Genomic DNA, 22,646 nt, shown 5'->3' with positions numbered 1-22,646 from the left:
AAATAGCAGCTATTTGAGTGTGCAATCACTGCAATGCTGCAAACATTTAAGCAAGTCTGTGATTAGTCCTATTCTACTTTGAAAGAATGAAAGTAACTGCTCAGCTTTGAGAAGTCAGGAACCCGCTAATAACTGCCTGTGGCTTTAATTTGGGCTCATTAGAATCACTTCCTTCTGTCGACCACACAAAGACAGAACCTGAAATCGCCTCCTGCGGTTGTATTTTTTCTAGATGCTTTTCCTCTACTCTAGACCTATGTGTAGAGGCATACAAGAAGACAAGTCACAGACAGTGTTGTTGGCTCTGATTGGTCCAGTCTGGGCGTAAATACCTGAGGGATGGTATTTGTGTGCACAATGTTTACATTACATGTTTACATTTTCTGTGGTGTTTACTAGATGATGGCTACAGAACATCTCTTGCATCAAAACGTTGCTCTATCAAAAGAAAGTTTGTTGATCTTTGGTCTTCCGTTTGCTTTTATCCAACACATGTACAGCTGTTGGGGAGATGTGTGCGCTGTTCATTCATATTACAGGGTTAGAACCACACAAACCATTTGACAACTTCTCACACATAAATAAAGTGAAGCACATTTCTTCTGCCTTATTTTTCTTATTGTGTGTGATGCAACAAACACACATGCACTGGCACACACACACACACACACACTGAGAACCACAACTCCATCTACTCATGTCTCCCTGGTGACGAAATTCCTCTCTCGTCGAGCTCCTTCAGCTGTACTAATGTGCTTTGCTTTGACCTTTCTGTCTGTACGCTCTGTGACACTGTGACATGTTACCTTTCATTTAGCCCGGCACGTAATAATGTGTCCGACAGATGGGTATGGGTTACTATGTTAAGTCAATGAATTTCGCCGAGGAGAAGAAGAGAAAGTTATTTGGGGGACGGGCATGTATGTCATACCTTCACAGCCTAATGACCGTGTAGCTTGGCACATAGTAACCACCAGTGTTAACAATAGTGAGCTCACATACCAGGAGACATGGACACACATAGAGAGCATACCTCACAGCGGTAGCACTGCACGTGGAAGTCGCGGTCCAGAGCCACAATACGGACGGTCTCCTCCTGGCCGGGGGCTGGCATTATGGGCTCAGAGCACACACAGCAGCGCGGAGCAAACTTCCTGTGGACAAAAACAACCATAGAAAGAAAATAGAGAGTAGCTCAGAACAATAGGATATATTGGGACATAATGTGACATCCAGTGACACAGAGGTAATTTCTATAAAGTTTAGGGATCTATCTTCATTCACTATTATGCAAAGTTATATACACACAAGCAGGGCTGCAACCAACAAATATTTTCATAATCAAATGAATATGCTGTTACTGGTCACTTTCCCGAATAATTCACTTTCAGTGAATAATTCCTCACAATCGGGCATGCTAGCTATGGCGGGCACCCCTTTGTTTTAATACCGTTTTACAGAGCCTAGGCTGTGTGTTGTTAACACCAGATTTTATTTCAGCGCACACAGTACTTTTTTTTAACTTTTATTTTAATGGTTTTTTAAAAGAAAAATCACATACGGACAAAAAAAAAGAATAAGTAGACAAATACAATACATAGCTGATTCCACCTTTAATTGGTAATCCTTTGGCTCGGAACATGTCAAACATTGCTTGACTTGTCTGGCTAACAGAGCAAAACCTTAAGATATTAAATTGGCAACAATAAAACTGAAAAGAAATAAGAGAATATTGATTTCTTTGATATTTTGACTTTGATATTTAATCAATCATCAAAAATGTTTTAATAATAATTGATAGTATATAAATGGTGCCTATGGCATATATCACTCAAAGACACTAATTTTTGTTAAAAAAATCTGCAAACTGCATCCAGCATTTACTTACTTTGATTTGTTACCCTTTAAATTCTATTCTCGATCCCTCATCATACTCATGTCTCCTTCAGCTGTGACTGGTCCAACCAAAGCGACTTCTTACTTGAATTTATTTGAATAGTTTTTACAGGTCGTATAAGGACACATTATCCAGTAGTTCTCAAGAAGAACAGTTACATAACAAAAAAAAAAAATGGTACAATCTGAAATAGTTTTTTCTGCTTTGCTGTCCTGTTAATCATTTCATTTAAAGTTTTTAGCACCACTGGACTGATCAATTTATCCACCATCTGTTTCCTTTCTTCAGTTAAAAAAAAGGATATTTAATATTAAGAAACAATGCATAGCTTGTGCATTTTTTATTTTCCTGTTTATTCATTTAGTCAACCTGAGACAAAATGTTGCCCTCTGAAATATGTCATATGGATAGAATATTTGTTGAAAAACAAACAAAAGAATGAAGGGACCATAACTGACTCTGAGAGCACAATATTACATTTTCAAATCAGTAAGTGTGGAAATGCCTAATATCAGGAAGAGGTCTATCTAACAATAGAATCAATGAGGATCTGAAAAGCACGCTGACATCTGGGGTCCTGTCAGGTGACTGAAGGACCCAGCGGACACTTTTCACATGCTGACTGAATGCCTGGGAATCAGGAAGTAGAGGTGTGTGTGTGTGTGTGTGTGTGTGTGTGTGTGTGTGTGTGTGTGTGTGTGTGTGTGGCTTTGGGGGAACCACGGCAACACACAATTTTTAGCCGGAGAGAGAGAGAGAAAGCTCTGGCCCGGCCGTGACTATATTCCTCGACACAAAGGCTGCGCTTGTTGAGGTCACACTTGTCATGTGGAATTAAGCGACGGCCCAGTGCAGCTACTACACAATGCAAAAAAGCAATGTGCACTCACACTTACTTCTGTTTTCCCTCTGGTCACTGAGAAAAGGGAACATTTCGGGTGAGGTGGCGGTTATGCAATCAGTTGACTGTGACACAATTACAGGAATTTACTATTGAAATGTACAGCGGCGTCTCATAGGGTCATTCAGCTTGTGACATGGCCATTTCCCCCACTTACATCCTGTATTCTGAAGATGAGGCTTAAAATAAAGCTGAAATTTGATAGGTCAGTTGAGGACACTAATGCAGCACTGGTTGAGTTTAGAGACTTGGGGGCAGAGGAGCGAGCCGTAAACATAGCGTTGACATTTAGATTTGTTATGGTTTCAGTGTTAGCAAACAGTCGCCCATTTACACATCCAGCAGGCATGGAGCAACATTAGCAAGTTTTGTTCCTAACCTCCTTTATTCACCAGCTACAGTACTTGCTAGCTTTGTTTGTTTGTCGGCCATTTCTGCATACAGTGGGTTTATCAGACCTTTACTGAAAACAGCTGGAAACAAGGTTAAGGAGAGCCTTAAGAGTAAGAAACGAAACAGTCCAGCTGTGGATCATACAAGAAAACCAATTTGCCGAAAGATGCTAATACGGTCTATAGAGTGGAGGGGAACATCAGAGTCAAGTGTTACCCCACTGTGAGTTACATCAATATGGATGAGTGCAGCTTAACAGGAATCCTCTGGGATTTAATACAATTGATAGTTTCCTATCCTAAAAGTAGTTAGATGAGAGACAACAAAATCAGGGACATTTCTTGGATTGGATGAAATGGTGAGTAGCTCTATAGCTAAGAAGTTAAATCATACAGTATGTAGTTTAACTTTGACATAGTTTACTCCTAACAAAAGTAGGGGAGAACGGGGTTATATGTCTCACGGGTTGGTTGTCACAGTCGTTATATCTCGGAACCAGAAGGCCCTGTCTGTGAAACTTTGGTATGTAAATATCCAGAATTGGGATCAGAGGTCACCTACATACCGGTAGTCTTCCTTGGAGTTACACTGCTGAATTTGAGGTGAGAGGACTGTTTGTGTTTTTCATGTCAAATTGAAAATATTTAGCTCCTCAGTATTTTTCTTCTAGGCTTTTACACAATGGGTTTATAACAAAACACTTGTTACCCTAAAAAAGTGTGAAGGGTAAACTATAGTTTAGATTGTGGTTAGCAAGCTAATTAGTTGTCAGATGGTTGTTGGCCTTGATGCTAGCAAGAAATTCACGTTGGGGTTGATCATCACATGTTTTTTTTTGGGGGGGGGGGGGGGGGGTAGGTTGTCACATGTTATCCAAAGTCTGCAGCCAGATAAGGAACCCAATAACGAAAGAAATTGTCAAGCTGTATCCTCACTGACACCCCAGAGAAGGAAAGAATAGAGCAGGAAAAGGCAGCTAGCATGCAAAAGAGAAAGGGGCAACAAAATCAAAACAACCCAGTGCATCCCAAACTAGACCAGCTGCCAAGGCTACAGTAAGTTATGTAGGCCTATTTGTCAACTTGACAATGCAATTAAACTTTCAAATTTAGTTCTGCTTTCTTTTTAAGACTATTCCCATTAAGATAACATTGTGACAAACAACCCCATAGTGTGTGACAACCGACCCCTTGATGGGGTTGGTTGTCACAATGTGTAAGGGTGTCTTTGAAGATTAATTTCTTCTTTATTACAATAAGTTAGAAAAAGTGAGGGGTACACATTTCAAGCCTACATCAAATATTCACTCTTCTTTTGCCTCTGTGTTTGTCTCCACCTGCTCATGGGGGAAATATCAGGATCTTTAGTGAAGCAAACCGTATATATATACTGTATATATGTATCAACAGAAAGACAGTAAAATGTGTGTAGTGAAAGTGGACTCCATACTTGTGAAAGTCCTCGATGCAGTGGATGTGGTTGGAGGCGTCCACGGTGAAGGGCACCCCGTCCAGGCTGCGGGAGCAAACCACACAGGTGAAGCAGTGAGGGTGGTAGGCTTTCCCCGTAGCCCGCAGGATGCGCTCCATGATGGGCTGACTGCAGATGGTGCAGGTCTCAAGGGTGTTCTGTATGCAAACAAACAAACAAACCCACACGATTACATAAACAAAGCTGATGATGAATGTAGTGATCCCCATGATTCATTTCCAAAAGGCCCTTCTTTATAATTAGCACTTGTCTGCCAAACAAAAACTGGAACCAGCCTGACAAATTTTGAAAATATTTATCTGCCTCGCATATTATTGGGTATTGTGGAAACGACTTCACAATGAGCATCACGATACATGGGTCACGATGTGATATATCACGATACACTGCGATACAATACATATTGCGATACAATGCGATATTCAGCTTTATATTTGGTAGGGGACACACTGATGATGTCATCTGTGTCGGGTTATGTTGCTTCCAGTTTTCAGTCTGCCACAACACTGGGAATAGCATCCGTCAATTCATGGCATCTAGCCATATTGTGACATGTACAGGAGGGGAGGGTGTATTTCACATCCTGTTTAAAACGCACATTTTTTTTCTCTTCTAAATATCTTTTTTTAGAGCAGTTAAACTATACTGATTTCTCATAAATAAATAAATAAATAAATATTACAATATATTGCCGTATCGATTTTTTTCCTACTACCCTCCGATTTGGGGTATGTGATTTTTAACCTCCTGTATATGTCTCGGCTAAATCCACGCTCAGGACTTTTTAGCTCGGCTGTCCTGAAATGCATCTGGAGCTGAACAGATCTGTTTAGCACTCCTGTTGAAACACAAACGGCCGTTTTTCACCTGACCCCCCCATCCCTCCACACCCCTTCCTCCCATATGCAAGAGCGTGAGCAGTAAATATTTCCACTTTGTGATGACTGCAGGTTTTTCTGCAGCCAGGCGACTGGGCGAGCGGCCCACGCCTTGCCTTTGACTTATCTGTGACATCTCTCTGCTTAATATCTGCCCCGGAGACGCCCATTTGTTATTTCAATATTTCATAAATAACGACCGCCTCTCTCTAAACAGCAATGCAATTACGTGGGGATGGATATATCATGTGAGGGTGATCAATGTGCAGCCTGGTGTAGCTGTGTGTGTGCGCGCACTGATAGGTCTTTGCTGTCGCTGCCTCTCGCTCAGGCATTTCCTGGATTTCTGCATCTCTCTCTCTCTCTCTCCCCCCATCTTTTTGCGCTTGGCTGGGCTAAAGAGTGCATGGTTCAGCTGTTCCCTCTGGCTCCCACTGTAGTAGCAAGCTGCCTCAGTGTTTCCAAACACTGCTCGGGGTGTGTGGCAACACTGCGCTGCGTCATGGTGCTGCCTGGCGGAGCCACCGCCGGGGCCCTGCCGTTTAGAATGACACTTCTGTGACCGATCAGCCGACAAAAAAAAAATCCCAAACCCCATTTCCTATCCGGGCTGCGGAGCACATGGGTTGACATTTATAGTGTATATGCTAATGAGCAATGCAGCTTTACATACATGACGTTCAGTCAAACTACAAGTAAAAGCAAAAAATGCTCCTGACATGATGGTGTGTGGTCACGTTATGCTACCCGGGGCCTCTCCACAACACGATCATGTGTCACCAGAGGCTAAAAGGGCAAGAGATGAGAGCTGCTGATGTACGACTGGAGGCTGTATGAGAGCAGAGGTGCTTTGAAAAATGGCCGTTTCTTCAAAGCACTCCTGGAGAGGCTTTATTTCATGAAAAGCAATGTGTGCAGACAAGCTCTGCATTCTTATTTGTCTTTTTTTTATCTTCCACCCCTCTCTCCAAGACAGTAATAGAAATAAACATTATTCCCAGGGCAACATTTGTGTATAAACAATGTCCATATTGCAATCCTGCTCCATCCTGGAAGTGGAATGAAGCCTTTAATGAGCTCGCTGCACTGAGCCCTTGAGGTTTTTGCCTCGCGCACGCACACATAGAAAGAGAAGGGGGAGAGGGAGAGAGGGAGAGGGAGAGAGAGGTGGAGAATATATTTGCAACCTGAGAATCTGAGTGAGATACCGGGGCCGAACAGCACCAAGCCCATCCTTAACTCTTACTCATCTGCCTGCAATTTTTGCACTTACTTATTCTCATCTGCCCTTCATGTGGGAATACCTTGCCCTTGTTTAGCTTAACTAGAGCATATGATTTCACAGCACACAGTTCCTTCGGGCCATTGTAATGAGTACAGTATTCAAAAGACAAATTTTCTCTTCTTTTTCTCTCTGATGGTAAGATTCTATGACCTCAATTCACTCTGCCTCTCTTCCTCTGTTGTCTTTATAGCCCTCCTTTGATGTGGTATTAGGTAAAGTTTATCATGCCTCTCACACAAATGTGGGTCTGATGTCAAAACAGAGTTCAGTAAAATTCTGCCCAAATCCCTTCATGCCTTCTCTCCATCAGACGCCCGGGTCCTTTGCAGTTTGCCACTAGAGGGCTGTATATGTCTGCGGATGTCCGTGTTTTGCTTTTTTCCCCCTGACTAAATGTGATGTATTCAAGCATATGTATTCTTTTTTTTCTCCCTCTCCTCTCTCCCTCATACATTTCTCTAAGTGTTTGCCCAGAAGGCTAAACAAATGTCTAGGCAGATGAGGTAAAGTGAATTTGGGTCAGGCAGCCTCTTGCTGAACCGAGGGGTGAGTGGAGTGCGTTAAAGTCAATTGTGCCCCCCCCCCCCACCCTCTCCCCTCTCTTCTCATTGTAAGCCGTTTTCCTCTTGCTTCAAAGTGTTATCACGGCCTCACACCAAGCACATGGATGGCCCCGCGCATGTCGAGCCCAGCTTCCCACTATCCAGCATGGGGCTCCCAAACAACGTTTGACACAGCTGTCTGTTGGAATGAAGGGCATGATGGCAAACAAAGCATGGAACAGGGAGTTAAGAGGTCCCATGTGCTCCGCTCTGAACATGAGACACAGGCCTGACAGAGTGAGGCAGAGAGGCAGAGAGAGAGAGTCTGACAACACAAGCACACAAAACCCTCATTTTAAGGGTTTGGTTTGAAAAAATGTACACGTTGTGGGGTCATTTAACTGTACATCATACATGTAACTTTATATGATCTTTACTCCCCGTGTTTTCACAATGAATGGTTTTCGCCGGGATTTTTAAGGAGGTAGAAGGACCCCCGTCACAAACGACCAAGTCAAACGGTTACTTTATTAAAATTACCGTAATATTTCTCTGATTTTTAAAATGAATGCAAACGTTTGTGATGTGTTTAGAACACAACTCGAACAATGGTTATGTCATGTTGTGAAGTGTTAATGCAAGACCAAAACATATTTCTACTTTAAAAATCAATGCTGGACTAAAATACTTGAAATAAACTAACAAACTGACATTCAATTGAGGGAAAACTTTTTTCTACAAATTATGTCTTTGGTTTGTCTTTCATTTGCAGGTAATTTGTTCCTAATTAATTGATTAGTCTCAGAGCCCATGGTGTCATCTCTTTTTTTTACCGTTTACTATAATGTACTGTAAGATAAAATTACACATATTTCAGAAGCTGGAACACTCAAATGTCATCATTCCAACTCCTTATTGTCATTCAGTGTAATTAAAGCAATAATTCAGTCAATGGTTTGTTCTTTTCAATACAAAACTGGTAAAGCACTGCTGAAACAAAAGAAGCAAAATCCAATCTGAAACAGTAGATAGTTGGAGAATGGCTGGCTGTAGTATATTGCAAAGTTTAAGCTGTGCACCATCTCCCCCAACCGTATCAACACAAATGTTACACCTATCCATTTCTCTTTTTTCACGTGGCAACATTGGGCTGGCAGGAGGCAGGCAGAACTTCAGTGAGACTGCAACGGATTTATGACCTGGCAACACGAACTCGGAGTGGGCCAAATTTACAGATGATCTGATTTGGTGTGTGTGTGTGTGCGTGCGTGTGTGTGTGTATATGTGCATGTATGTGTGTTTGTCCAGAGCCTCACAGAATGTGCTGCCACGCCGTACTGTGTGAATTAAACACACCCTACTGAAGGTGGATCAGACAACAGCTTGTTTAGAAGAAAAAAAAGGTCTGTGTGTGTGTGTGTGTGTGTGCGTGCGTGCGCGCGTGTGTGTGGCTGCTGTGTTTGCTTTCCTCTGCAGTGAATAAGAGATACTGACTTGGTGGTGAACTATGAGTCAAATCACAGACCCTCCTCCTGCCACAGGGAAGGTGTCTGCTGACTTAATCAACCTTGACAAGCAGCCTGCCTCCCTTTTATTGCTTAACCCGGGCCAATCAAGCAGGACAAAGAGAAATAATTTGGCCAACAATATATAAGAGGCTAAACTAATTTAAAAGATAAAGAGAAGAAGGAAACAGGACTCATAACCTGCTGTTACTATAAGGAAAGAGAAAATAAATAATAACACAATATAAATCACTACTTTAAAATTTGTTATTTTGGGAAGTATGTTTATTCCTGCCAGGTCAGTTAAGGAGATCAAAACCAATCCCAGCTGGTTGCCCGGCAACCTCACAGAGATGGGCTAACCCGGAGCCAAACTGCTGGTTGTCTGGACAGTCTTTTACAGTCTTTTACACTGTCTTTTTTGTACGGACTTAACAAACAACATATAACTTATAAACAAATAAGCTTTAGTGCCGCAAGGTGGATATCACTACCCTTGGACAGAGTCAGGCTAGCTGTTCTCCGCTGGTTGCAGTTGTATTGCTAAGCTAAGCTAATAGGCTGTTGGATGTGAATAACACAGCTTTGAGACTTCTTTTCCAACTCTCCACAAGAAAGTGAAAAGCATTTTTTCCCCAAATGTTAAAATATTACTTTTAAAAGTTACAGTGTGTAATATCGGAGTATTTAGTGGCATCTAGTGGTGAGATTCTAGCTGCTACGCCAATGCTAACCCTTCTCGTTTGGAGAATTAAGAGAACCTACAGTGGCCTTCAAGGACAAGAAGGTAGTTACTAAAGATGTGATAGCATCACCCACCACTGCTTCAAGTCTTGCCACACTTGCAAGTGATGAGGTGAAGATGTATTTAGTTATTTATTCTATAATACTTCTTCTTAGTCTTCCAAAAGGTGCATTTCCCCAAGATGCCCACTACATATAGTGTATATAGTGTCCCTTCTGTGCTACTGTAGAAGCACAGTGGTGCAATATGGCGGCGTGCCCTGATCATATGTAGATATAAAAAGCAAATTCTAATTTAATAAAAAAATATTTAAATTTAAATTATACACATTATTAATTTCTACTGAAATAATTCTACCTAAAAATGCCAATAATTCCACACACTTTACCTTTAAAGATAACTAAAGCTCATGAACTTCACACTGGTATTCATTTCAGCTGCATTATATTTTTATATTCCTGGTATTTAGTCCATCTTCTCTAACAATACATCCTCATTCATTGCTCGCAGCCAAATTCCAGGTACACCTGCTGCTCGCCGACCATCAAGAAGACTATTTAGGATCCGCTAAGCCCCACTTTACCTCCATTAAGATTCCTGGAATACACTAGAGATGTTCCACTTATTGCCAAAGTCCATCCGTCCATTTTATTTACAAAATCCCACTTAATGTACCACTCACTTAGTAATTCACATACTGAGGGTTTAATTACTCCGAATTTTAAGGTCACTAAAAAGCTCACGACGGTCTGCAGTTTACAGTTTATTTTGCGGGACTATTATTTGAATGACTTTCACGACGAAGAAGCAGAGTTACCTTATGCAAAGCTGACTCGACACCAGCCTCTGTAATTGCACATTTAAAAAGTAGATTTGGCAAAACTGTCCCCATCTCGGTGTTTATAGACACTGAAGATTTATGTAAGAGCTAATTGCAGATTCTCACAGAAGCTGTGATATTTTTTGTAATAATTAATTTGCAAATGTATTGCATTTACAATAATAAAGAGGTGATACCTTGAATCAGTTGAAAACCCCTCACACACAGCAATAGATATAATCATTGTAATGGGGGTAAAAGAGAAGTCAACTTGTTTTCCACATTCTTAAGCCAAATCATTGAGGTCTCGGCCTGTGGAAAAATTTCAGAAATCTTCTCTGGTTTGGAGCTCATTTAAATCTCCACACATTATGTGAAGGGATCGTGGGAGCACCAACCCTTCCCTGATCTGTGGTCTGCTCAGGCCGTAGAGGTGGAAACAGAGGTCTGTGTATAACTGTGTGTGTGTGTGTGTGTGTGTGTGTGTGTGTGTGTGTGTGTGTGTGTGTGTGTGTGTGTGTGTGTGTGTGTGTGTGTGTGTGTGACGTGTGAGACGTGTGAGACGTATGCGTGTGTGCGTGAGACTTGTGTGTGCGGAGAGGTGAGTTTCCTTTGTGCTGGCTGGGTTCAGTGATCATGATCATACCCTCCCACCTCCTCCTGCCAAGACTTACAAGAGAACAACCCTAGTCTGCCATCTTCTCTCCGTGTGGTCCAAAGAACCCTGACACAGTCCCATCTCCACACCTTAACATCCACCTTAAAGTTAATCTAATATATCAGCGTTTGCTCTCCACTGACCGCTGTCCCTGGCATGTCGACTCTTGTCCATCTGTCTGTGCAGTTAAGGCATCAGGGCCCACAGTGTGTGCATATTAAGATGTATTAACATGACATGACTCCTTTACAAAAACCCTGTCATTTATAAGCGCATTATGTAAAATCACCCACTCGTATCCCTTTTTGTGTTTGCCTGGTTGCAGATGACTGAGGTGAATGCGTGTTTTTTTGTGTGTGTGTGGTGTGAGCGGGGCCATGTCATGCCAGCGGAAACTGATTCTTCTAATGGGGTTTGGTAACTCTGAGAGATCAGTGACCTTGAAACTTATCAGCTGTATAATTCACCGACGGAGGGAGCGCTTGTGACACTCATCTGTGTGCACGATGCCACTAAGTTAGGACGAGTGCACCGTGGGTATTGGGTGGCTCTGACCTCGAACCACCCCTGTCTGTCTGTCCATCTGTCTGTCTGTCTGTCTGTCTGATGAATTCAATATATAAGGTTATGGATGACCAGCGCGTGCAACGATGGGATGGATATCCAATTTTTTTTTATACTTTTTTTTTTAACATTTTATATGCACAATGTATATCTCTGTTTTTAGATGTTTATGAGCAGCCTTGGCCCATAGGTCCTTTTCACCAGCAGCTGCTATCCCTGTGCATGTTTCTACATTTTCAATTCACCCCTTGGGCTTTTGACAAAGTGACAAAAACTGCACAAGTCAAACGCAATTGAAATATTCATAAATTCTTTCACACTCCTTTATTTTAGCCAAGTGATAATATCTGGCTACAGCCAACGAGAAGGGACAGGACGGGCCCGACTAACACATCAACATGCCTTTGCTCAGGCTTTTTCTTAAAGAATCAAAGGGAAGGCATCATCAGGGGCCCCCATCTTTCTCTCTCTCTCTCTCTCTCTCTCTCTCTCTCTCTCTCTCTCTCTGGGGCTCAGACAAAGTGGCCTGCCTGCCTCTCTGCCGCTCTGCCTGCCTCTCTGCCTTAAATTCAGCTCTGCAGCAGAATGCGACCCCTCTGGACTTTGGGCAATGTCTCCTTGCTCCCGTTACAGAGAGAAACTGACAAAGAGCCCAGCAGTAGTTTGCTCATGCCATGAGTTAGAGTGACATTGTGGCGGGTCAGCACTGGGTCATGGGTATTTTTCTCCTGCCTCCCTCCTGGGGGGTGAGGGGGGCGAGTGCTTAGACAAAAAACATGAGGATGAGGCTTTAGAAGTGCCCGGTGTTTGGACAAGAGAGGAGAGAGCAATCCAAACACTGTATTCTAATAATAACACTCAGCGCTTTGTAACGGATAGGACGGCTGCTTGTCCCTTGTAGTGCGGATCAGTAATAAGAAATAATGACCTGCTTGAGATTTAGTGGGGCTCACACACCGACTGTACAAGCGAAATTACACACACACACACACACACACACAATTGTCTTGGCAAGTCCGCGGTCCGACGTACTAAGATGTTAAAATCCTATTCATTCCAGTGCTATCTAATTGGCTCACTCCTTTGAGGAATTAGACCGAGTTAATCACGTCTGAATATACAGAACTCAATTAGAAAACTCTGCGAAGCTAATGCAGACAGCCATGAATATTTGATGACCAAGAAGTGAGTGTGCGCTCGTCGGGAGACTTTGCCTCAGACGACACGTAAGATAACCCAGGGTGTGTGTGTGTGTGTGTACCTGCAGTCGCCCGCACGGTGTGTGTGTGTGTGTGTGTGTGTCAGCAGCTGTGCAGACACTCGCAGACATGCAGCGGCCCGCCAGCACGGAGCTGCAACAGCGTCACAACCACCAGCATATTGGGGGTGGGGAGGGGGGGTTCCTGAACTCACCACAATGGCCTCAGCAAGCCTCTCAATCTGACTACCTGGATATCCATCACAGAGAAATGTGTGACAGGTGTGTGGGGGAGGTGTGCAGTCATTTCTAATTAAAGCCTTATTATTTCTCAGGGGAAGCAGCGTTACAAACAATTTTTTTTCTTTCATTATGTGTTGTACTGTTTACATGGCTGTGTGAGTGCATGTGAGGAGAGATTAGACTGTGATTGGATGTATCGTACTATATATCCCCTCTCTCAATGACAGCAGGGGCTGAAGGGGGCAGCTCTGGGGGATATCCCCTTGTTTAAGTGGGAGAGTATTAGTCTGATACGGGCTGCATTGGAGGACATCTATCACCAGCAGCACCAATACAGCTGGCACCATGCCTGTGGTCATGTGGGTGCTGCTCTGCCACCCCTTGTGAAGTGTCCCTCTCATATATAGATTGTACGAGCATACTGTGTTTGAACTCAACTGAAACGACAGAAAAACAAAACCAGAGCAGTGGTTCCCTGAGTGACGCACACAGTGTACTAAGCAATAGAGTAGACAGAAGCTTAATGTGACTTGTGACAATACACGTCATAATGTACAGTACTACGTAGGGCTGGGTATCGTCAAGGACTTCGCGATACGATACGTATCACGATACACTGGTCACGATACGATATATCACGATATATTGCGTATCTTGATATATCACGATATTCCATAAACAAGTTGGCTTGTCAAACATAACAGCACAATATAGTGATAATTGTACAGACAAATGAAGTCAAAACTATTTCATTCACAACTTCCTTTACTATTTTTCTTCCTTTTTTTTTGGTTTTGGCAAATTATCAAACACTGCTGCAGCTGCCATAACATCAAAATAACAAATCCAATTCACTCTTGTACTAACTGTACAGGATACAATGAAAAATGAAAACACATTAGTGTGCTTTTGTGACACTTAAGTATTGTGAATCTTAAGTATTTTTATAAACAAAACTGATCTAACTTCAATAGTCAGTATCCTAGAGGCTCAGGCCTGACAGCAGACAGGTTTGAATCTGACCCGTGGTTGTTTCATTCCCTCTCTGCCCCACTTAATATCTGTATCTCTGCACTGTCAATAAAGCCTTGAAAAGCAAAAAAAATTAATAAAAAAAAAATTTATATTTTGATATACAAATCGATACTGATATCGGGAAACTAAGTATCGCGATATATCGATATTTCGATTTTTTGACACAGCCCTAGTACTACGCCAGTTGGAACAATTGTATTAGGATGGTTACTTTTCACCTAACCACATATGTATTTATATAAAAACTTTTATATTTTGTATTTGTTTCAATTTAATCAATATTTATGATTAATCAATTAATTTTTTCCTAACTAGTTGACCTATTCCACAGTCTTTCCACATATCCCCTGGCAACTTCAGAAGTGGCTCCTGGGATACGCATGGCTTGAACACATTGAACTAAAAGACCACATTGTGTTTTTCAGTTCAAGTGGAATAACTTTAATTCTGAAATAATAACTTGTAAATTCTACATTTATGAAGCAAAGTATTGTTTTTTCGTAGTGAGAAAAATCAAACAGGTAATATACACAACAGCCGATTGTATGGGAAAGTACCAGGTCTCTGTGGAGTATAGTTCTTTAAGGCACATCGAGATAAAACTTAATAAATCCTAATTCCTTCTATGATTTTGCATTAACTGTACATAAAAAAGAGACAGATGAATGAAATTACTTTTTTTTTTTTAAGATTTTTTTTTTTGCATTTTTATGCTTTATTGATAGTGTAGAGCAGGGGTGCCCACTAGGTCGATTGCGACCTACACCAACTTTGTACAATATTGTACATTAATTTTCAATATGTTTAAATAAATATGTACAGGCTTGTTTGGTTTGTGGTGCAGAACTTTCACTTTTATTTAAGAAGTATTTCATTTATTGGAGACTTTGGTTGTATGCAGCAGTTTTTTCTTTTCTATACTGGAAAATACCTTTAGGCTGCAATTCTGCACACATTTTTCCTCTTAACTGAGAACCGTACCGTACAGAACAGAACCGTGACTTAAAAACCGAGGTACGTACCGAACCGTGACTTTTGACCCCTAATAGTAGGTGGTAGCTCACTTTGACTTGGTCATTTTCAAAGTAGCTCACAAGCTGAAAAACAGTGGGCACCCCTGGTGTAGCGACAGAGTTGAAATGGGGCAGAGAGGGGAGTGACATGCAGAGAACGACCGCGGGCTGGAATCGAACCCGGGTCCGCTGCTGGCCGAGGCCCTACCAACTGAGCTAAGGGCGCCCCCAAATGAAATTACTTTTGACACTTCATTTGATCCTCAGCAAGACATTTTCGTCCACACAACTGCCGCTCACTGGATATTATTTTTTCTTTGTCGGGCCATTCTCTGTAAAGTCTAGAGATGGTTGTAGGTGAAAATCCCAGTAGATCAGCAGTTTCTGAAATACTCAGACCAGCCTGTAGAAATTGAACTGCTGTAGGGGAGAACGGGGTAATTTGTCACACGGGTAGGTCGTCACAATCATTATATCTCGGAACCAGAAGGCACTGTCTCTTAAATTTTGGTATGTAAATATCCACAACTGGAATCAGAGGTCACATAGTCTTCCTTGGAGTTAGACTGCTGCATTTGAGGTGAGAGGACTGTTAGTGTTTTTCATGTCAAATTGAAAATATTTAGCTCCTCAGTATTTTTCTTATAGGCTTTTACACAATGGGTTTATAACAAAACACTTGTTACCCTAAAAAAGTGTGAAGGGTAAGCTATAGTTTAGATTGTTTTTAGCAAGCTAATTAGTTGTCAGATGGTTGTTGGCCTTGATGCTAGCAATAAATTCCAGTTGGGGTTGGTCGTCACATTTTTTGGGGGGTTGGTTGTCACATGTTATCCAAAGGGTGCAGCCAGGAAAGAAACCCAATAACAAAAGAAAATGTCAAGCTGTTTCCTCACTGAAACCCCAGAGAAGGAGAGAATTGAGCAGGAAAGGCAGCTAGCATGCAAAAGAGAAAAAGGGCAACAAAATCAAAACGACCCAGTGCATCCCAAACTAGACCAGTTGCCAAGGCTACTGCACCCCAGTGCACTCCACCCCAGCTGGGGAATAAGAAACAGAAGAGAAAGAGACAGGAGGAGGAATCTTCATCAGATGAAGAGGATAGTTTGTGTTTGGTTTGTATGGAAACGTTCTCCAGCACCCGTTCAGGGGAGGTAAGGGAGAAGTGTTGTATGTGCAACCAGTGGGCACACAATCTCTGCTTAGTCAGAGTTAGCAGACCCTACATTTGCCATCACTGTAACTCAGATAGTGAATGTGTGTATCCTAGTTGAGTAGGCTATTATTGTTAGACCTATTTGTTTTGTTCTTTATGTTGTTACATACAGTAGGTTGGTCTTAATATGGATTTCCTTTTTGTTAATTCCTTGCTCATTTTGTGTTAAGATGCATAAAGATATGTAGGCCTATTTTTCAACTTGACAATGAAATTAAACCTTCAAATGTAGTTCTGCTTTCTTGCCTTCTTTTTAAGATTTTTCCCATTAAGATAACATTGTGACAAACAACCCCATAGTGTGTGACAACCGACCCCTTGATGGGGTTGGTTGTCACAATGTGTTAGAGTGTCTTTGATGGTAAATTTCTTCTTTATTACAATAAGTTAGAAAAAGTGAGGGGTTCGCATTTCAAGCCAACACCTTAAGCTTCAATGTAATGTAGGAATGACTATTGAAAGATGTTTAGGTGATGAGCAATTCTCACTAGAGTAAAAAGTGTGCCTACTTACCCCGGTCTCCCCTACCTAATAAAGTGGCCGGTGATTGTAGAAAACTAATGAAGGAAGAATATTTTCCCCTATGAATTGCAGGGTTTGAAAAGTGTTCAATAGTTCTTAAAACACACATAAATGGTTCATTACTTTTTGTTCTACATGTGAATGTGTAAATAGAGTAACACATCCAATGTGATCTTGTTTTCAAGATTTTCCTGGTGATAGAAATTCATATTAAGAGTGTGAAAATTAATAACAGGAATAAAAGGTTGAAAAGGTGACAAGCAATGCTGACATCAGCACTACTTTCAAAGACAGACAAACAGACACAGAGGGTAAAAGCTCATCAATCAATCACAACCGTTTCCCCAGTGACTGGCAGGTCAGGGCTACTGTGTGCAGTTCTTCTTTACAATAGCAGAATGGAGAAATCTTCAGTCCATTTATTTGAAATAACAGAGCCATAGTCGTACAACACCAGATAATGAACGTAATTACATTCAAGCAACTTGGCGTCCGTGACCTTGGTGGTCTCTGAATTTCTCTCAAAAGGAGGCAGAAATAGATTAAGGTTTTTTTTTGTGTGAAAATCCCTATCTCTTTATTACTGCTCTTTCAATATGAAGCTCTGCTCCTGGCATGACCTTGTGTTACTTACATGAGTCTCATTACGGTACACTTAAACTGGCTGCACTTTGGATGATCTATATTCATGGGAAGTGGTAGTATAAATAGAAAAGTGGGGATGTGATTTGCGCTTAAACAGGGAACTGAACATTGTATGCCTGCCGTTTACCATTCACTGGCTTCAGTTAGACAGATTGAATGGGGTCTGTTTACTGGCATAGAACCTGGAGCTTGAACGGAAATTACCTGGGCAAGAACCTGGCTGCAGGAATTTTGCAAGAACTAGTAACAAAGCAGATGTAGAAATAGGCATAGAATGGACTTAAGAACAGTAGGGATGGAGCCCTGTGTAAGCAATTAACCTCTGTGACACCCAATCACACTGCTGAACTTCTTCAAAGAGCAGCGGAGCTATGAGATAGAGAAAGAGTCCCTGTTGCTCACCGCTCTGTTTACTAATATGCTCTGCTAGTGAGAGGCAGGCTTCCTAAAGTGAGAGGCAGAAAATTATTCAATTAATTTCTAAGAGTACAACTTCAAATGGATGTGGTTGGCGACTTCCATAATGCCACGCGCTAAGAAACACTTAGGTTTGAACTCTCTATATATTGACTCATGTTAAAACATTATAGGTTAAAGGTGGAGTCGGCGATTCTGCAGAACGCTTGGGCCTAGGCTGTGTATTAACACCAGATTTGTTTACAGGAAACACACAGCACTTACACAGGTAGCAGATTGTCAGGAGATATTCACTGATTTAGACAAAAAATATTTTTGACAACAAGCTTTCTCCTGAATTGTTGACCCTACCTTTGATTTCCTTAACTGTTTTTGATATGAAGTTGTGAAAATATCTTCGATCATTATTTCTGCTTTTAATTTAGTAAGGAAACAAATACACCACATTTCAATACAATGCTCTTGATTTGACTAGCAGAAGGAAATGTTCAGTTTGCATTAACTTTATACAGCTCTGATATGGCTGTAGCACAGAGAAAAGAAAGAGTGAGGCAGCCATCAAAGCATTGTGTCCTTTGAATCCCTCTAATGAATCCAGGGAGGAAGTAACGGACTCTGCCATTCACAGTGAAATCCACTATATAGAGGAAAATACAATGTAAAGGCAGTGAATGGCTATTGCGCAAATAAATTCAGACAATATATAGTATTAAACATGCTTTTTCTTTCATGCAAATTAAAGGTATTATAACTACATCTGTCAATTCAACCGTGGATGTGAATGCCCCAGAGAAAACTGCTCCAAGTCAAGATACAGCAGATACAAACAGAGGATTAGACACAAAACATTCTTTAACAGAACCATAACACACAAAGCCCACTGCAGCTGGTGTGTTTCCATAAAAGCTGACCCACTGTGTACTATTGGCCTGTCGAACGGAAGCACTTTTCCTTTAAAGTGAAGCACTCTTTTTAAATGTATTACATCTCCTATCTCACAAGCTTTTTCTGAGAAGCATCATTGAAGAATGCATAAAAGCCCTCAAAACCTCATCTTTCTGCACCTACAACGTGGAGTCAGTGATTCTGGATAACGCTTGTTGTCAAAATCACTTTTTGTCAAAATCTGTGAATGTCTCCTCACAGTAGGCTACCTTAAAATCTTCTGTGAAAGCACAAGGCTCTGTAAACGGTGATGTTGCAAGCTACGGTGGGCCCCTTTTGTTTACATACCAGTTTACAGAGCCTAGGCTGTGTATTAACACTAGTTATTTGCTTCTTCAGCGCACACACACAGTAGGCTACAGACAAGTAGCGGATGGTGAGGAGATACTGTATTCATATAATTGACAACAAGCATTCTCCACCTTTAATGTCAATTTAACTGCAAGATTACTCAATTAAAAGAGGTAAATTATGTTGTTGGAAACCTGCCGTTATCTATAAATGTTTAGTTTCAGCCAACTAACCCAGGACTTCAGGTTTAGGAAAACATGAAAACAACCCATGAAAACATGAAACTTTAAATGTCGTCATAGATCTGCCTACATACGTTAGAACTCCAGTTACGAAAACACTGTTTGGATATCATCTTCGACCAACTGAGTTTAGCTTGTGTTCCAGATGCCCTGTGATTCATTTGCTCCAGTTTGCAGAAAAACATGCAGTCAGCAATGCTTTCAATCTGCGGGAAACTGTTTCACATGAACGCATTCTTGGAAAACACTTAGTGGCAGTAAAACTCCAAACGGCTTTCTCTCAGTAACAATGATGGACAGCTGGCTGGGTGCTGTTTGCACACACACACACACACACACACACACACACACACACACACACACACACACACACACACACACACACACACACACACACACACACACACACACACACACACACACACACACACACACACACACACACACACACACACACACACACACACACACACACACACACACACTCTAAGTCTTATCAAGTGTGCAAACAAGGGATGGGGGAAGCTGTGGGACACCTCAGGCTGACATACATCAGACAAGAGGAGAGAAAACAAAACAAACAAAGGCAACCCAATGTCGTCACATTAATACAATCGCGAACACATCCGAGTCGATCAACATCGTTTCGTATTCAAATAGGCAGCGATTAGTCCTCTGAGGAGAAACAAAGGCCGAGGCTGTTCTGCCATTTGTGGGCCAGTGGTGTGACTGAGGTGGGTTAGACAGAGAGATAGCAGGTGGTAAAATCAGGAAGTAGACAGGTGCTGATAACAGCTGTGGACGAGATCCTGTACATTACTAAAAGGAATTAATGATATCTAGACAAGCGCTTTGAATGAGGCAAATCACCCAGAGGAAGAGATGGATCTTCCAAATGCAAATGCCAGTATTGTTCCACAGAATATGGAAAAGTCTTCTGCGTAGATAAGGGGAGTGTGCTGATCGCCTACTTTGATACATGGCAGAAAAACCTTGTTGGATGGCGTGCACAATGTATTCCTGCAATTCCTGGCAAAGGGATTAATAGATTTTTGCATACTGTTAAACACACAGTACGTCTCCTCAGGCACCTGTTATACCTGTAAGGTGTTCTACATCAAATCAATTACACTGCCAGAGGGGGTTACAACAATCTCTAATCCACAAACAGTGAATCACATATGGGGCGAAAATATATGTTGTAAAATCTGTCTGCACAAGGTTAGTATTTGTAAGCTTTTCACTAGGAATCAATTTAGAGTCAGTTTGAAAAAACTAACGTGCAGTTCAATACCTTACATACAGTTAACTTATTTGTATAACACATTTTCTTCTATATGTATAGATCAATTTAAAATTATCATTAAGCACTAAATTCATTCATTATTTTTTAATAAATAGTATCTGAATTTAAAGGGTGACTCCAATTTTGCAAATCAAGTTCAGTTTACTTGTCACACAGTGAAAAAGCTGAGGAATGTCTTATTTTGTTCTGGAGCTTGCTTCCAGTCATAACGCCCCTGTAAATCCAAATCCACAAAATCCTTTTAACTATGTAAGTTGGGGAGTTAGTTACATGATAGTAATCTGAAAAGAGTTTGATAAACCTTATAAAAATGTGGTTTAGATGAGGCAGGCTATGCTCTGGTTCTTATTTCACAATAAGTATAACCAGGGAGAACATATCTGATACGACCACGCCCACACAGTCCTGTCAAACGGTCTAGAGGTTAAAAAGTAAGTTTTATAATAATTGTGAACAATTATTTTAAATCAAATTTTTTGTAAAAGCTTATATAGACACCAAACTATATCATATATTGATTTTAACTATTTTACACAAGATTCCCAGAGGCTTTATAGTAATCTTAGGTCAAGCTAAGCATCTGCATCTATCTTAATGTGTAGCGAGCAAAACATGAAAGCTGTATCAATCTTCAAGCCACATCATAATATTAAACTAGACAAACTTGTACATACTTGAGTTACATTTTTTAAATATTTCCCTATAGATTTGAGGTCCGTTCAAAATGGGAACTTGGGGGTTAATACGTTTCTAATATGCGGCTAATACACAGGGGTAGGTTGGAGAGGGAGAACAGTAGAATATTCATAATCTACAGTCAGAAAACAAACTCCCAGTGTATAATTATTACACTGTTAGAGATTCCTGGACTGACTGACTGACTTGGAAGTTTCTCCTCTCCCTCTCCGCCTCTCTCTCTCTGGGATATGACATTTCTCTTCAGAGACTCAACTCTCACGTTCACTCTCTAATCGTACGGAGGCGTATGACCCTGAGGATGGGAATAAAAGAAGAAGAAAATTACTTTCATTAAGAAATTCAGATTTCCCCCATCCTTTTGATCTTCTGCCAGAAGAACATTTATGCTGATGAAATGCATAAATAAAGTTCCTAAATTATCCCGTTCCTCTTTCGCGCGTGTGTATCAGAGTTGGAGAACTTCCAGACAAGACAACTACAATCACAGTGAGTGCCTCTGAAAATGGGGTGATTTAAGAGATGGCCTGCCGCTGGTTTAAAACGTTGTGTGGCTCAGCTCTTTCAGACCTCGAGACTTACCGGTACAACGTGCATATAAAGCCGTTTCCTGCAAGTGGTGTGAAGGAAATGTGTACGTAATGCGTTAATGTATTCTTTGTAAGGAGAATCAACGATACCAGTGTGCGTTCTTATTTATTTATAGAAAAAAATCAGCATTATTGTAAAATGTTTTTACTGTATATAACCAGTGTTATTCTTAAACTGCACACTCATCCAGATGCTTGATGCCTCACCCACCAAAGATAAAGCGCTGACCCTCCTCATCAAATAGCAGGCTGCATTGGTACTGGTACAAGCCCCATCAACTGTCTTTGTAAAGTGTCTTTTCTACAATCCCCTAAAGTGGGGACGTTTGCGTTTTGTAGGGAAATGACTACCTTGTTTTAGTGTGGCTCCAATGTGCCTCAGGGGGGCCTGTAGAAAAAGTTTTATCGTACACAAGCATGCAGGAGCAGAATAAAGATATGTGCTCCGTTGGTTCAGCATTAACACACTTCAATAACATTATTAGAGGAGAGCAAAAAAAGGATCAAATTGATGCTACAGAACCAGGGATGTATTTTCTAACAAAAAAATCTCCTTTGTTGGTGTCTACACTACCCACAATGCAACTGAACAACCAACAACTATTCTC

At 41.2% G+C, this 22,646-nt stretch overlaps 1 protein-coding gene across 1 annotated transcript in view; it reads right to left on the bottom strand.

The window, feature by feature from the left end:
• lpp (LIM domain containing preferred translocation partner in lipoma) overlaps positions 1 to 22,646 on the bottom strand; it is a 157,928-nt gene that overhangs the window by 6,068 nt on the left and 129,214 nt on the right. The window contains exons 10-11 of the mRNA XM_080032954.1: positions 4,641 to 4,819; positions 1,034 to 1,154 (exon numbers count right to left, since the gene is read on the bottom strand). Of these exons, the coding sequence (XP_079889080.1) occupies positions 1,034 to 1,154; positions 4,641 to 4,819 (300 nt within the window). The remainder of the gene's footprint in view (positions 1 to 1,033; positions 1,155 to 4,640; positions 4,820 to 22,646) is intronic.

Source organism: Ammodytes marinus (assembly GCF_949987685.1).
Source record: "Ammodytes marinus genome assembly, chromosome: 8".
Lineage (NCBI taxonomy): Eukaryota > Metazoa > Chordata > Actinopteri > Uranoscopiformes > Ammodytidae > Ammodytes > Ammodytes marinus.
Note: the sequence above shows the minus strand (reverse complement) of the source record. Positions and strands in the feature narration are given on the sequence as shown.